This window comes from Dryobates pubescens, chromosome 7 (genome assembly GCF_014839835.1).
Source record: "Dryobates pubescens isolate bDryPub1 chromosome 7, bDryPub1.pri, whole genome shotgun sequence".
NCBI lineage: Eukaryota > Metazoa > Chordata > Aves > Piciformes > Picidae > Dryobates > Dryobates pubescens.
Window position 1 is genome coordinate 24,906,823 of NC_071618.1, and position 16,817 is coordinate 24,923,639.

Sequence of the window (16,817 nt, forward strand, 5' to 3'; positions counted from 1 at the left end):
AACAAAAAAAAGCCACCCAAGTATCTGTATGAAGCTTCCTGTAAAATGTAGTGGAGCAAACAAAATAATTCAGTCAGAAAGCTGTTACTTAATTTGGGAAAATTGATAGAGCTGGAAAAGTACTAGTTGATATTGGTCAACTTAGAAAAAGAGTAACTGTGACATGTTTGGCAGTTGTATTAACTCATTCACCGAAATGTCCTTACAGGGTTTCTATTTGCTACGAAACACAAGATGAAAAGATGAGTAGAGAGGATTGGTTAGTTCCCATTTTGCAAAGTGATTTGTCTATAATTCTAGTGTTCCAAACATTGCAGTTGGCATCATTTGGTGTGAAGTACAAAAAAAAAAAGGCCAAAAAGCCTCAAGTAGCAAAACAAAGCAATGTTTTATTATCTGCTTCTTTTTCATGTGGACAATAAATGCAAAAGAAAACACAGAAACAAACAGTTAAGTTTAGAAGGAAATCCCAGTCAGATATTGAACACAATACTTAATTTTCTTATTTCCATAAAAAACTGGGAAGTGGACGTGCCCCTAAAGTTTTAGTCACTTTCAGCATCTCTGAAAGATTAAGAAAATTCATAATGTGACCAGTTTATATATGCACATTTTAAACATTCATTATAGATACAAAACTGAATACGGCACTAGCTTAAAACAACATAAGCCTCACAGTTTTTAATGTTAGTAATAAAAAGGCAGCATTCTAATATAAAAAGAAAAACTGGAGGAAAGCATTTGTTGGTTTTTCTTCCTTTTTTTTCCTTAAAGGTGCAGCCACAACCACCGTATTTGTGCAACTGAGATTCCAGTTGTACAGAGGACCGAGAGATGTATTCTCCTGCTTAAGGAGAAGCATAACTTTCACGATTTTCAAAGGAAACTACACATGCATGAACAACAGACAGTACCCCTTAAAGAGATGATATTTATAAGAAAGCAATGGTGTACCTTAAGTGAAGGCTGGGAGAGGTGCAATGCGCTTTTTCTGCTTGAAGAGTTTTAAAAGTAAGGTTATTCTCGTGGATATTGCATGATCTTTTCTTAAAAACCAAATCATTTCACAGTTTTCACAGATGATTTCCAAAATTACATTTCAGTTAGTTTATTTGTAGGAAATGGCAAAGCCTTTACTCTAAACAGCTTTTTTAACATAGGTATATGAATTTATTTTTTTTTCTGAGACTCCCTCACAGTGGAAGTTGTATTTATATTGAACTCAAGACTTCTTAAACAGAACCAGTGCTATAGCCCAAGGATTACATATGCAATACTTTGTTTCAGAAACAAAGGTGCACCTATCATGATCCAAGGACTAAAGATGTAAGACTGTCCATCCCTGCTAACATGAACAAACCCTATCTTTTAATGGGATAATGCATATGAATAATGACTATCAGGCTCAAGGCCAAACCAGTTAATAATAATTCATATAAAGAAAGTTAGGATGAGACAAACAATTCAATGCCTTTACCTCCAAAATTACGTCTAATAGTAACAACTATACCCTTAATAGCCAATTAACAAAAAATATCTATATAGCTCTAAGATTAAACAAAATCTAGAGAATATGCTGTTACAAAATATATTTTGACATATTTCCTAAGAAGCAATTCCAACAGTCATGTATGCAGAGTTATTTACAAGGGACTCAAAGTGGAGTATCAGTTTTAAGCAAACCAGTACACTGGTTTGGATTTGACAGAATATTGGCAAATGTAAGTTTGTGACAACAAAGAACTCTGGGGTTTAGTAAACTTAAAGATGTTGTACACAGTTATTGGATGACTCTAAGTTGTATTTTAGAAAGTAAACCAAACCTGTCTGAACTGGTTCATCTGAATCATTTAATGCATTTTATTGCACTCAAAATTCAGATCGGCGCGCCAGCGGTACATACACACTGTGAAACAAATTACCACTTAAATCTTTCAGATATGACAAGCACAGATTAACTGAGTCTGACTGTACCTAATCTCTACTAATAGATGGTTTGTTCTTACTTCAATACTATCGTTCTAATAAGCACACATAGAAATGTGCTAAAACAAAAGGCAGCGATTATAATTATTTCCTAGAATGACCAGAACTGGTATTTGAGCATAAACTACCCTGTCATTAATTTTTGAAGCCGTTATCTCCACTAATTTGTCTTCTGGTTTAGTAGTCTTCTATCCTATTAACTCGTAGGGTTACAGATCATCTGAAGTTTCACACTGAGGAAAGGAATGTCTGGTCGATGCAGTCTAGAGATAAAGAAAGAGTTGTACTTCAGTTCACCACAGTGATTCACTGGAAGTAGCATTGCTAACTGACATTAATCCTAGCAGCAGCAAAGAAGCAGCCTTTTTCCTCTCCCCATGTCAGGATGGGAGGGAAAAAAAGCAGAAACATTACTGTTATTTTATTTTTGTTTCAAAAGAACACCTGCGAATATTTTGTAAACGTAGAGGTAACATTTGCTATTTATTAAAAGCAACAGATCCTGTAGAGGAAGTTATCTGTCCACGCAAGAATACAGGCGTTCAAGTGTAACAGCAACTAATCTGAACACTCAAAATGCTTGGGAAAAATTGGAATGTACTAACATGTTCAGGTCTCTAAACACTGCACAGACCTTACCAGCCCATACACCTCAGTGATGCTCACAGGTAAGGGAAAAATTCAAAGCACTGAATTCAGTTAATGCTGAATTAAGTGTTTGCTTCCAAAGCAGAATTTTAACTGCAGAAAAGCAAATACCAGATCACATTCTCCTACACTGTCATTATCCTTTTCAAGGTAAAATTTTCAAATACCCATCAGTCCTAATAATTCTTTTTAAAATAGTCTTTTTAGAAATTTATTGTATTAAAAGCAAACAGGTATTTTCAGTCTCATCTCTACAAATACTGGCATTCTCAATAGGTTACCACATCATTAAGAAAAGGAGCAATATGCAGCTATTGCAAAAATTAAACACTGCCATGTAGTTACCATTTCAGGTTGGTTACTAGAAGGCAATATACATCTTAGTTATTTAACCTAAGGCATCATTTTGACCAAAGGACATGTTAAAAACAAATATGTTACAGTTGTGTTAACAGATTTCCTCCATGATCAAACACTTTGTAGTATAGCATAGGTATTAATCATGAGGTGTTTTCAAATGTACACCTCTCTTGCATAAAAGTAACCATTATTTTTTTTCTAGGCAAGTACTGCATCTATTTTTTCAGGCATTAATAATGTGTTGCTAGTTACTTCATATTGATCTTGTGACCCATCTTGGAGAAAACCTGCTCACTATAGCAAACAGCTTCTCAGCGAAGTAAAATACAGTATTTAAGTATTTTAAGTAAAATGAGTAATGAAAATGCTACAGCAGTTATTTCTAGGCTTAAGTTCATCCCACCATGCAGTTTAAGTAAAAAAAGTTGAAGACAAATGAAGACCTCTGGGTTAAGTTACATAGTGAAGTCCAATAGATCCACCTAATGGACAAAAAAGCATTAAATAAGCAAACAAAAAAAGTGGATGCGTGCCAGACTGATTAGTCAGTTACCTGAAGGATATATAAAGCATGTTGTTGCACACACAGTAATCATACTTGTACATGAGTGTCTTAATCCAATCATTTGAAGAGAGACAATGCTCATCTATTGTTTGCATGTTCAAACCCATGTCAATCAGATTTAATATGCAGGCAGATTAGCACTTCCTAAGTTGCTGACAACAGGTTGACTGCTAATGCCAGTTTTCCAACACAAAGGATATTATCCTGACAGGCAGCAGATACTGTTTCTGGCTTAGGAAAAAGAACAGGTCCCTCTTAGTTTCTGTTACTGAACATTGGTTCCAGGGAGGGCTGGAGGCAACAAGGATGCATTATTTACTTTCAAAATTCATGCCTTCAAGAGACCTCATATATTTCCAAGTCCATCCAGAATAAGTACAACACTCATGACATATGTTCATTCATGACATATGTGATTTCTCTTTTCTGAGGGAAGTCTGATTATTTATTTTTAACATAAGTAATTTATTCTTCTCAGTTTTCCTGGGAGAGATAATCTTATTGCTATAAAAGGCTTACCTTCAGTACAAGAAAAAAAATCTTGTTCTGTGAGCAGCTGCCATGCTTTCAGACATATTTCTGACTTTAAGATAATTAACAAAGCCTCGAAAGAACAGGAGGAGTCCTGAAAGTGTAGAAAAATGTACAAATTGAAGTATATCATCCTAAGCACATGTTATCCCACAGTATTCTCATTAAAATAATTTTTTAAAAAGCCTAGATTATACTAATTCAAGGGAGGCTTTCATGCACCAGTCACAAATTCAACAAGAATGTCTCCTGCTTTTATCTTATGATACTTGAGTACGGTCTTAATGGAAGCTCTTTCAGAAACTTTACACTCCTCTTGGTTCAAGCACCATCCACTAAAGACTGCATGAAAATAAATTGAAGAAGAAAGAAATAAACAGAATACATGCTGCCCATACTGTTCAAGTAGAATTACTAAACTAAGTTACTAGTGTGGTAGAAGGCTACCCAAACCAAAAAGAAACCCCACACCTTTTATATAAATGTATTGCAAGTCAAAAGAGGGGGGAAGGAGGGGAGGGAAGAGGACAGTACAGACTGCTCTAGTTACAAAGTTACAACCCCATAATAAATTACAGTAGATTATGGCTTGAGACTTAACAGCCCACAGAAATGCACCTGCCCAAAAAGAGAAAGAACAGCAGTCAATTCGAGGACAATTACCCAACATGTGCTGGGATTATGCTAAAGTTTTTTTAGCAACTCCACATTTAGAATTATTTAAAATATTTATATTTAACTGCATTTGAAAGAATACTTCACCTCTCACAAGAGGAACAGGAGATACAGAACAGTCACACAGAAGTTACATTTGCAACAATGGAAATGGCTAACATGAGGTTGCCAAAATCATTTTATCAAGTTAGAGATTTACTGGACATCTGAATAAACAAGCCCACATTGTCACATAGTGGATACAGCTCCTTGGCTCATTTTCCTCCACTAAGTAAACCTCAGCAGATGAATCTATTCATCAGTTGAATGAAGGAGAATCTAACACACGTAAAACAATCTGCGCAAGAGTTTTGGAGGAGGGGATTGTCAAAACTTGAATTCTACATCCAGGGGAGAGAAACAGAAGCCTAGAGGGCATTTCTCCTCATTTGATAAACACACAGGTACCTTGAGGACAGATGCTTATGTGTATATACACCTAAACTGAAGATTAACAACTTTGGTACAGGATTTTATATTTTTCATCATCTTAGATCATTATAAGCAATCTCAATATTTACATGGATATTTCTCTATGTGATGCAGTTTTGCTTAATTTCTGCAAGTGGAGAGACTGATTTTTTTTTCCCTCCCTATGCTCATGTCTTCTTTAAATGCTTTTTCCTTGTAAACTTCTATTTTATTTACGTTCTTTTTGCCTTTTTAAAACCAGAGTTTCGTTACGACACACACAGAACAAAAACCAAACACTGAGAATGCTCTGCTAATGACTGGAACTCTGACCTAAGGCAGATGCATTCTGTGATTAAGGTGGATGCTGCACAGAGAGGAAAGCACTAAGTCTGGATGAAAAGTCTACTACAGAAGTGCTACCCAGACATTATTAGAGATAGTTCCATCCTCAGCTGAAAAGCAGCTGGAATAGAAAAAGGTGTGCAGGAAGCTCTTAAGGTGCCCAAAAGCATACTTTCTGCATTACATGTTGGAAAAGAGTCCATTCCAACTCATATATTTCTCTGTTTAGAGAAGAAAAAAAAAAAAAACAAACCCACTTTCCATTATGTTCCTCAAAAATAAACATTGGCTAACATTTGAATTTAAAAATTAGTATTATCTTTCTCTTCAATTTATTCACTGTACATGACAGCTTCTTGGAAGCAGAATGCTTCACTTTTCCATGAAGCATGAGCAAATTTTTCCAAAATTGGAAAGAAGGCAAGGGATCAGAAACAGACAGGTGAATGTCAAAAGAGAGAAGACGGCAAAAGGCAGGCTCAATTATGCCAAAGGCCTATGCAAAAGAATCCAACTCCATTCATTCACTTCTGAAGAGATGCAGGACATCAAAATGATGAAAGATAGATCTGGTTGGCAGAGCTCCCACCACTTGATAATACTCCTCCCTGTCCTGCCAAGTAGCTCTGCCGGATTAAATCCTTCTATGGTGTTACAGCAATCTCAGTATATCCACTTTATCAGTTTAAAAACACTGTTGGCATATTTCATGCTAAACATTCATAAGGCAAGGGAACATTTGTAACCCACAAACAATGACGGCTGGATGCATAGCGCATGCCTGTTGCTCCAAAGCATATGATAAACTTTGAGTTAGAGAAAAAAACAACCCAAACACAACACCACAAAAACACACACACAAGAAAAGAAAAGAGAAAAAAAGGGAAAAAAACTTGAAACAGCTCAGGCTGATGTTAAGGCTTTCCTAAATTTAACAGAGCTGACTTCTGAGCAAGTGCTGCAAAAGACTAAGAGGATCTTTTTCCACAGACATGGTGGGGGGAAATGTTGGGGGAAGAACATACTATTTTCATCCAAGTGAAGAGTGTCAAATTCCAATTTCAGGCACCTCAAGGGTTTATTTTAATTAAAGATTGACAAGAAGATGTTGGTACCTCTAAAAAGTCATTTCACTTCCTACTTAAATGCAATCACCTCAAACAGAATACAAAAGCATTCAAGGGACTGGTGCTGTGATGCACTAACACTTGTGGGTTTTACATATTTCAAACAACCAAGTGAACAGCAGAAAGCAAGCTGAGTACTAAGAATTCTGAAGAATGCCCCTGAACTTCACTAAAAGGCAGACTGGAAAAGTTTTAAGATTTCTGGCATTTCTTCTAAGATCAATAGCAGGTCACAAACAGTCAGGATCTCAGTGTTGGATTGTTTGGCCTTTTTTTCTACATTTACTCATCATTTCAATGTAACATTTGCTGTTAGGCATCTGAGTAATTGACTCAAAGGGAAGACTGCCACCTACTGAACTAGCAACAGTTTACTATGCTTCAAGAGCTAGGAAATAAAATGGATAGCAGCAATCACTTCTATGCAACACAACATTCTGTAAAAATCATTCCAGATTCCATATTCAAATTACAAAATCTACAGTAGGAAAAAAAATATACAGTGGTTGGCATTTGGTAAATCCTAATACAGACTAGAGAGAAAAGCATAATTTGATGCATATAAGACTTTGAACATGGGCAGACAGATCTCCTAAGAGAAAGCTGACATCATACGAGGGCTGTGATCAGAAAGCATGAAGCCATTCTCTCGTCTGACTGAGAAACTACTGATGCAGAATGCATTTCAAAGGACTAGGAAAGGACATTTTGTGATCCATGTCCAAAACAGCGGACCCTACTCTCCTAGGATCAGTCACATTTCTTAGAATTTAATTCTTAATATACAGGTTTATACATGTAAATACTACACATCACTCACTTTTTAATATGTTCTCTACATAAGCCAAAATTTCATTACACAGTATTGCACCCCTAGATCAGAAGCAGCAGCTTAAATACCACAAATTAGAAGTCTCAGGTATGTATATAATTACAGATGTAGAAACATTTTTAAGCTGAAAGGTTATTTGAGAATCTGATGTTCACACAGTAACACCACTGTTACAAACAATGGCATTGTGAATAGTATAGAAATAAAAAATACCAAGATAAGCATGCTACAGAAATCCCACTTACAATGACATGTTTCATCTTTAATGACTTCCACATCAAACCAGAAATGTTTTCAATTGCCACTCACCAAGCACAAGAAATATCCACCAAAGCCAGTACTGTCCATTGAAATATCCAGTAAAGTAATCTGAAAACTGAAATTCATAGACAAGGCTTAGTTGCAGTAAGACAGATGACTAAGACACGTTGAACGCACCATACAAACAGAGAAAGCGCAGTAAATTTAAACAAGAGTAATATACTCAACTAAAATGAAAAACAGGTGTTTGTGCAGCAGTTTAACATACAAATAACATTTCCAATGTCAGTTGGTCTGTGGCAAAGGTCTTTCAAAACCTCTAAAAAGTGTGTGTGTAAAAAAAGCCTCAAATTTGTATTACTTGCCAGAATCAACTGACATTTTCCATTGCAATGAATCACCACTTGCCGATTTTCCTTCACCCCACCCCCCAATGCCTGCCTTCCCAAACACATACAGCAGCCTGCTGCTTTAGATATTAACACCAAAAGCCACATTAGTTTAATCTTATCAGACAGGGATGTTCTGCTGACCCCTCAAAAGAAGAGCTTTTGACCTTCTGTATACCCCCTACTGTTAATCGCTGCCAAGAATACCAGCCCCATAAAGACCCCCAACTCATTAAAGTCTTTTCATTTTCAAACCAGCATTCAGTTCCCAGCAGTAAGCTGAACGTAACTAAATGAACCTTGAAGTGCCATTTCAACTGTTCCTGTTAGTGACCATGGTAGACAGTTTTGTCCTCCCTCTGATGTGGGAGGCAGCTGGAGGGCAGGGTGTGATGGTATTGGAGACAGGTATCTGTGCCTTTACCAGACTCCAGACTGCATGCTTCACTGATAAAAAGGCTAATCTAATGTCTCCAAAACTCACACAGAAAGTAGGAATAGGGAGATGTGTAAAAAGTTGCCAGACAAAATAAACCTGTGTAGTAGTTTCAGCACACTTTTCATACACTTCCCGTCCTATGATCATTCAGTATGTTTGTTGCATCCTGCCAAAGTATTTCCCGTTTGCCTTTTCTTTGATATTTCAGTAGCAACAATCACGAAATCACACCATTCAGCCATGTAATTCAGTTTACTCAACACATCCCTTGCCTCCCCACACAACCAAACAAATCCACACACACACACACCCTGCCCAAAAAAAACCCAAAACACCCAAAAAAAACGCCACCACCAGAAGGGGGGAAGATACTGGACTGCAGATCTGCAACCAGGCAAAAACCAAGACATTAAAGAAAACTCTAGATGTAGCTGTTGCAGGGTGGGTTTTTTCCAAGGAACTGTGTGCACTCAGATCCACATGTTTCCTCAAGAATAAAGCCAGATCGTGTGATTTTTATTTTTTCTTAAAGACTTAATACTGTACTATATTCATTCCTATGGGCAAAAAAAATCAAAACACAGAATCACTACATTGGTACTTCCATTATTCCTATACAGATACTAGCACTTCTATAATTTAGCAAACATTTACTATTGTGACACTTCATTAAAATATCAAATGAATACTCAGTTGTCAGGATGCTGACAACATTATTAATCCCACCTCACCTGATAGCCAGTATTTTCAGTTCTCTAAACATGCTAATACACTACTTTAAAGTTACAATTTATTTCAACTGGAGAGATTTCCTACACCAATCAATAAAACACTGGCATATTTTAACCCTTTCTTTTACTCTTACACTTTCTTTAAGCAGAAGCAGTCATAACTGCAGAAATTCCCCAACAACAAGAATATGGCTTGGTTCTTCCCCCCTCTTAGTCAAAACTGAGATAGAGTATATGCCTGTTTAGACACCACAAAGTTTTGTACAACTGACCCTGAGTGAGAAAGGGCAGCACAAGCTTGAAACAAAGCTGGAACAGAAGAGTTTTGTGCACACATGTGCACATGCTTATATGTCACCATAAAAATTGTTGACATACCCCTTTCTGAGCTTTCTGCTGTTGTCTCTAGTCTAGAAAGTGAGACAAGATGACAATGTTCACTATGAAAAAAATCCCACCCCTGAGGTCTTGGAACTGGTCAGCTCTACTATTTTAGAATTCACAACACCTTATAACAAGAATTTAAATATAGTCTAGAACACAGTTTTCTTCAAGAAAATTTAGCATACATTTGCTTTGTGTTTCTAAGGAGCACATCTTCAAGCAGACAGGAATAATAAAACCAACACAATGAGCAAGTTCTGCCTTCTGTTTAGTATGCTTCAAGGGATGCTAGAAACATCCCCAATGAATGCACAGTTGAAAAAATCATGTCCCTTAAGATAAATTCCATCCCAGACCCCCAGAGCAACATGTGGTCCAGTAGTATTCTATCAAATTACCCTTGTCTCTAAGAAAGATGCAGGACACATCCAGTAAGGACCATCCAATCTTTTCTCCCTACAATCCTTTTACTGTCATGCTAAAGATCAAATCAAGTGAAGTTACTAGCACACATACAGAAAATAAGTAATAATTCAGGGTCGGTATGGCAGAAAAGATGTGTAATTTATCTGTGATAAATTTATAATTTATAATTTATCTGTGACACTGTGATTACGTGTCTCACTGACACGTAGATTTCAGGTTGTGAAAGAATCATCTAGCATCCACTTAGTCAGCTAACTAACATTTGTCTAATATACTTTACTGAAAAGTATCTAATCTTGCAGTGAAAAATATCAAGAAGTTGAGCATCTAAGAAGATAAGAATGTGACTGACTTCATATTGAAGTTTGACTCAGATACAAGGAAGAAGTGTTGATGGGCTGAGCCATTTATAAATCTTTCATATATGACACCGTAATACCAGTGATATTTTAGGTATTTGCTCCACTTTTGTATGCTTTTAAATACATGTGCAAAGAATGAGTCATTCTGCATTTATTTCAGTGGAAAGATGAACATAAAATGCTGTCAGATGAAAACAGATTAAGAATCATTATTAATAAGCACATAAACATACATAAAGTAAATTCTCTACTAAAGTGGAAATCAAGAGAGAATTCTGGGCACTCTGGTAAGCACTGGAATTTAATATACTGGGTTTTCATTCCATTATTATATATCTCTGAATAAATTGTTAGCTTTGGGTATACAAACAGTCTGTACAGTGTGAATCAAGAAACATACCCGCACAATGAGAATCCATTTGATCAGGGACAGACCAAATCCACAGATTGCACCATACCTTCCAGCTATGGTATTTGTTATACAGAATGATAAGCAAAATCCAATCCAGTTGAAAATAAATGCCACTATAAAATAAAAGAAACAGTAGCTTCTGTTAATCTGTATAGCTAAGCAAACAGACTCAACATTAATTTCACTTTTAAACTAACAAGGACATGCTTACACAGTCAGTAATTCCCTTCCGGTAATTCAGGCTTTCAGAGATTGACTTTGAACCCAGACATTCCCCACGGTATAGTCACTTAATAACAAAGCAAATGGTAAACAAGCTGGAACCTACTACTTTAAACAAGAGAAAATTCCAACATAAAAGAAAGTATTACATTGCTACAGAAGTCTAACTAGATCACACTAGACATGAAGGGCAAATGCAAACAAAGGACTATAACATACAAGAGTTGCATTAAAACAACAGAAAAAAACCTTGCTAGACTTTTATAATCAGAAATATAGTTCCATGCACACATACATGCATGCATCAAGGCTGCATATACAGCTTTATCCAGTTTGCATCAAACAGAATAAAAGTATCTGCTCTTGCTCTGCAAACATACTATAGAAATGAAGGCAAGTTGAGAAGCTGATGTTTCATTAGTTATTGTCTTTTTTCTTCTAGATCTATATTCAAGTATAACATATAAAAAAGGCTTGGAAATTTTATGAAGAAGCTTAAGAAATCAAGACACAAAAAGGACATTGAGCGTAAGTACCACTGTGTTACTCCAACTCACAAGTGTACACAACTCCCAGTAGTAGTTTTACAATTTAAAGTTTCATGGCTGCGTATCTACTTGACAGTGAACAACGTCATCTGTATTGACTTCAGTTTGTGCATATTAGTAGGAATCACAGTGTAGGAGTTCCTGGTTAGGTGCTGTCTAATTCCTAGTTTTGAGGGTGAGGGTAACTAATGAGAAGTAACTGTAGAAGACAATTCAGGAACTCTGGAGAGAACCAGATGGTGAAAAATTGAAAACATTTGGGAAGATCACAATAAGCATGAGGGGAAAAAGAAAAATCCACTGAAGAAGCAAGCAGGAATGGAAGGAGGGAACAAAGGGTAACAAAACCCCTGCATACAAATCCTTAATGTTTTAAATCCTCAAACTCAGGGGGGAAAAAACCAAACTAAAAAAAAAAAAACAACAAAGAAAAAAAACCCTACCAAACAAAAAACCCCACCCACATAAAACTCAAACATTAAAACACCACAGGAAAAAAACTCTGTCTTTTTAGTAAAGGTGTGAATGCTAGCAAAACATGAGACACTGGAACAGGTTGCCCAGAAAAGCTGTGGAAGCCCCGTGTTCATGGTCAGGCTGATGGTACTGTGAGCAATCTGATCTAGTAGAAAGCATCCCTGCCTGCAGCAGGGATATTAGAGCCAGATCGTCTTTAAGGTCCCTTCCAACCCAACCCAAACCATACTAACTTGGAACAGAAATCTGGTCAAAAGTTTTCTTAGATATAAGACAACAGCAATTTAGAACTATATTACAACTGCTCCAACAATCTACCTGAAGATGCAATGATTTGCCCACAAATGCAAAATTAGTCTGTAAAACTGCAGTGGTATTCCATTAATTTTTGAGAAAATGAAGTTCCAGCATAAGTTTTGGAAGACTTTAAATCAATTGTCATTTTGTACATGTCAGAAAACACCTTACCTCATACAGAGACATGGCAATAAGAAAGCTTACTTTTATGCTAACTACTAATCTTTAAAAGACACCAACAAAACCTCCAAAAACACCAACCAGCACAACCCAAAGAAAAAAACCCAAATCAACAAAAACCACATAATGAACTGAATAAATGCTGATTCAAATGGCAATATGCAGAGAAGAAGGAAAAAAAAAAGTTTATTACATAAGAACAAAACCAGAAGAAAAAACCTCAGATCTGAGAAAGCTTGTATGCATTCTTCCAGAACAGATTTTCCCTATTTTAAGCAAGTTTGCCAAATCCACCTTACTTTTAAAAGTATAATTTCAGAAGCTAGTTCTTCAACGTGTCTCTGTTCCTGTCTCAGCAAAATAGCTTACTGCTTTCTCCCTTTCTCCCTACTACTGAAGCTACAAAGACTGACTTTGATTGTGATTCCAACAACAGGTATTCAAAAAAGTACAGAAGACAGATATGTTTCTAATGCACTACACAGATTAGAGGAATTCCAAGAATATCTACAGTTTTAATAGGTATATATTAAAAAATAAGGATGTTTGTAACACCTGATCTGTACACATATTGTAACTTAAAAAAACCCCTATTCTTAACTATTTACACATCCTCTCCATGCAGCCACATACTGCATTCATCTTCTAGATTCCCACTGTAAGACTAATCACTCGGCAGTAAGGGGTGTTTTCCCTATCCCAGAGATCGTTAGCATTCAGATTCATACTTGAGTCCAAATTTAGACTATTGTCCTCTTTCTTTTCATTTTTCTTATTCTTTTAATAAATTTCAGACATTCAGATGAAACTCACACTGACTTCACTGGCATCATCATTACAGTCCCACTCCGTTACTCTAACACCAGACAGAAGTGCGACTGATAAAAGCATGATTTTGGGGTTTTATATATTCCTGAAGGGTCAACAAGAGGAGAAGGCAAATCTATATTAATGTAATGCACACAAAAAGAATATAACAATTAGAGTTACTTCCTCATGACAACAAAAGTCATAATGAAAAACAAATAAGCTGCTTTTGGGAAGAGGAGGGATGGACTAAAGGTCTTTTTTTGATAAAAAGTCTTTTTGCTATCCAGTGTAATGTAATCCAATGCCTACAACAATTATGTTACAGTAGTATTTCTCTTGATGGTTTGCAGTAAGATATTCCCAGTAAACAAAGCAGAGAGTCCTCTAAAAGTCTTAGATTCTAACATGCAAACTAAGGCTATCCGTCAGTTATTTCCACACCTTAAGTCCTCTTCTTAGGGCTTTTCATTCTCCAGTAGCTACACAAGCAAGGCAAAGATAATGTGTAAAGCTATACTTCGTTATTAATAGCTTATTAATCCATGCTCAGTCAACTCATTTGATAGCAAAGCAACACTGACACATTCTTTCATTCCACTCCCACAATTTACAGTTTCAAGTTATTAAGCAGTCTTCTGAAAAGGTTTTGAATTGTACATATTGTGATACATCAGATTCTCTCCCTCTACTCAGCTCTGGTGAGACCCCACCTGGAGTACTGCATCCAGTTCTGGAGCCACTATTACAAGAGGGGTATGGACATGCTGGAACATGTCCAGAGAAGGGCCACAAGGATGATCAGAGGGCTGGAGCACCTCTCCTGTGAGGACAGACTGAAGGAGTTGGGGCTCTTCAGTGTGGAGAAGAGAAGGCTCCGAGGTGACCTAATTGTGGCCTTCCAGTATCTGAAGGGGGCCTAAAAGAAGGCTGGGGAGGGACATCTCAGGATCTCAGGTAGTGATAGGACTAGGGGGAATGGAATGAAGCTGGAGGTGGGGAGATTCAGGTTGGATGTGAGGAGGCAGTTCTTCACCATGAGAGTGGTGAGGCCCTGGAATGGGTTGTCCAGGGAGGTGGTTGAGGCCCCATCCCTGGAGGTGTTTAAGACCAGGCTGGATGAGGCTCTGGCCAGCCTGATCTAGTGTGGGGTGTCCCTGCCCATGGCAGGGGGATTGGAACTAGATGATCCTTGTGGTCCCTTCCAACCCTGACTGATACTATGATACTAAGATGCCAGAATAATGACATGTACAGTGGAATAAATTTGCTCTTCCCTCAACTGGTCTTGCACATCACTTGTTTATTTTTTTTAACTCATTTTCTTTAGTTAGCTTTCCACGACTACACATTAATCATTCATCTAACATTTATATTCAGTATCAGTAAAAGAAGTTAGAAAAAAATTGGTTTATTCCTAAATTTATTGGTGTGAAATGCACACAGTGTTTACACTGCTCAGCTGCTGTTCAAGGACAAATCAGGTCTCTATATGAGAACTTCAGCTTTGCTTGTATGGTTGAATGATGTTCTCCATTTTTAACTCTTTACTAACCCAACTGTGAAGCTGAAATTACCATTCAGTTTTCCTAGGCTGCAGGGACAACTCGAGACTCCCACGGTTTCAAAGAATACACGAGCTCCAGTTTCTTCTGGGGCTCACAGGTGAGAAGGTGAGAACTCACACAGGTGAGAGCTCTTTAAATATAGAACATTTTATTACTGCCCAAAACATCCTATTTCACACAATGAATCAAGATCAGTCAATCAGACAGGACTCAAAGGACTTCCACTAGAGATTATGCATGAAAAAAAACCAAATCCCTGAACATGAGCCTGCAGTGTGCCCAGGCAGCCAGGAGGGCTAATGGCATCCTGGCCTGCATCAGGAACAGTATGGCCAGCAGGAGCAGGGAGGTCATTCTACCCCTGTACACTGCACTGGTTAGGCCACACCTCGAGTACTGTGTCCAGTTCTGGGCTCCTCAGTTTAGGAAGGATGTTGACTTGCTGGAGCACGTCCAGAGAAGGGCAACAAAGCTGGTGAGGGGCTTGGAACACAAACCCTATGAGGAGAGGCTGAGGGAGCTGGGGTTGCTTAGCCTGGAGAAGAGGAGACTCAGGGGTGATCTTATTGCTGCCTACAACTACCTGAAGGGAGGTTGTAGACAGGCAGAGGTTGGTCTCTTCTCCCAGGCAACCAGTACCAGAACAAGAGGACACCGTCTCAGGCTGCACCAGGGGAGGTTTAGGCTGGAGGTTAGGAGGAAGTTTTACACAGAGAGAGTGATTGCCCATTGGAATGTGCTGCCCGAGGAGGTGGTGGAGTCACCATCACTGGAGGTGTTCAGAAGGAGACTTGATAGGGTGCTTGGTTGCATGGTTTAGTTGGTTGGGTGGTGTTGGATGATAGGTTGGACACAATGATCTTGAAGGTCTCTTCCAACCTGGTCTGGTCTATTCTATTCTATTCTATTCTATTCTATTCTATTCTATTCTATAAGAGTTCTATCACCATTACACCACTATGGTGTTCAAAATGAAATTCCTCTCTTCTGTTGTGCAAGCAAAAAATAAAAATAAAAATATTTTTAGATGATTCTGAGAAACTCACCTTTTAACAGCTTCCTCCTGAATTCTAAAAAGGTGCTACTGTGATGTACATGACACAGCTGACATGTTTTCTTTCAGATTATTTGCATGTATTTGTTTTCAGACTACATACATAAAAGAAAAAAAATGTAGTCTGAAAGCAAAATTTACTGCATTTTGCATTCATAGAAAAATTAATATTTTCACTAACATATCCATTTATGCATTAAAAAATGAATGTATCAGAAACCAACAATCAAGCATCAGTCCTGACTGATACAGAGCAGATAATCACGGATTTCAAGAGCAACAGCAATCTCTTAAAACACATGCCTCTACCATATTAGGAATAAAACATAGGGCTTTTTCCTCCCCAGTTTTTCCACTATTTTTCTGAATCAAGCACTAAAGCAAAAAAACCCACCTGTTCCCCCAGAGGACATTTACCCTTCAGAGTATATTGTCTCATTCTATTTAGCTGTGCCAAACAAACAAAACTTAGATGGTTAACAGGTAAATGGAAACAAAACAAAACAAAACAACCACCCCACCCTCCCCCCCCCAAAAACCCAAAACAAAACAGAGAAAAATACAAACAGATCTGGCCACTAGATGGCCTCTAAATAGTAATTTTATGCAACTTGGGCAGCTACCACTAGATGGTAGCTACGTATCACCAGTTGATGTGCAATATGTGGTTACGGACAGTAAAAAAAGTTTACTTTATTCGACTTCAGTTAAATAAAATTAAATTAGAAAAGTCTACTGTTT

General features: G+C 37.4%; 1 protein-coding gene across 3 annotated transcripts in view; it reads right to left on the bottom strand.

Annotated features, from left to right (window-relative positions):
• Positions 1–375: 375 nt before the first annotated feature.
• NDFIP2 (Nedd4 family interacting protein 2) overlaps positions 376–16,817 on the bottom strand; it is a 48,665-nt gene continuing 32,223 nt past the window's right edge. For 2 of the 3 annotated variants that reach the window (XM_054162989.1, XM_054162991.1), the window contains 4 exons: positions 10,912–11,036; positions 7,829–7,895; positions 4,079–4,184; positions 376–2,249 (listed from right to left, as the gene is read on the bottom strand). In XM_054162989.1, coding sequence (XP_054018964.1) covers positions 4,081–4,184; positions 7,829–7,895; positions 10,912–11,036 — 296 coding nt within the window. In that variant the 3' untranslated portion in view covers positions 376–2,249; positions 4,079–4,080. Of the gene's footprint in view, positions 2,250–3,189; positions 3,851–4,078; positions 4,185–7,828; positions 7,896–10,911; positions 11,037–16,817 lie in introns of those variants that run through there. The other variant, XM_054162990.1, reaches the window with a different exon arrangement.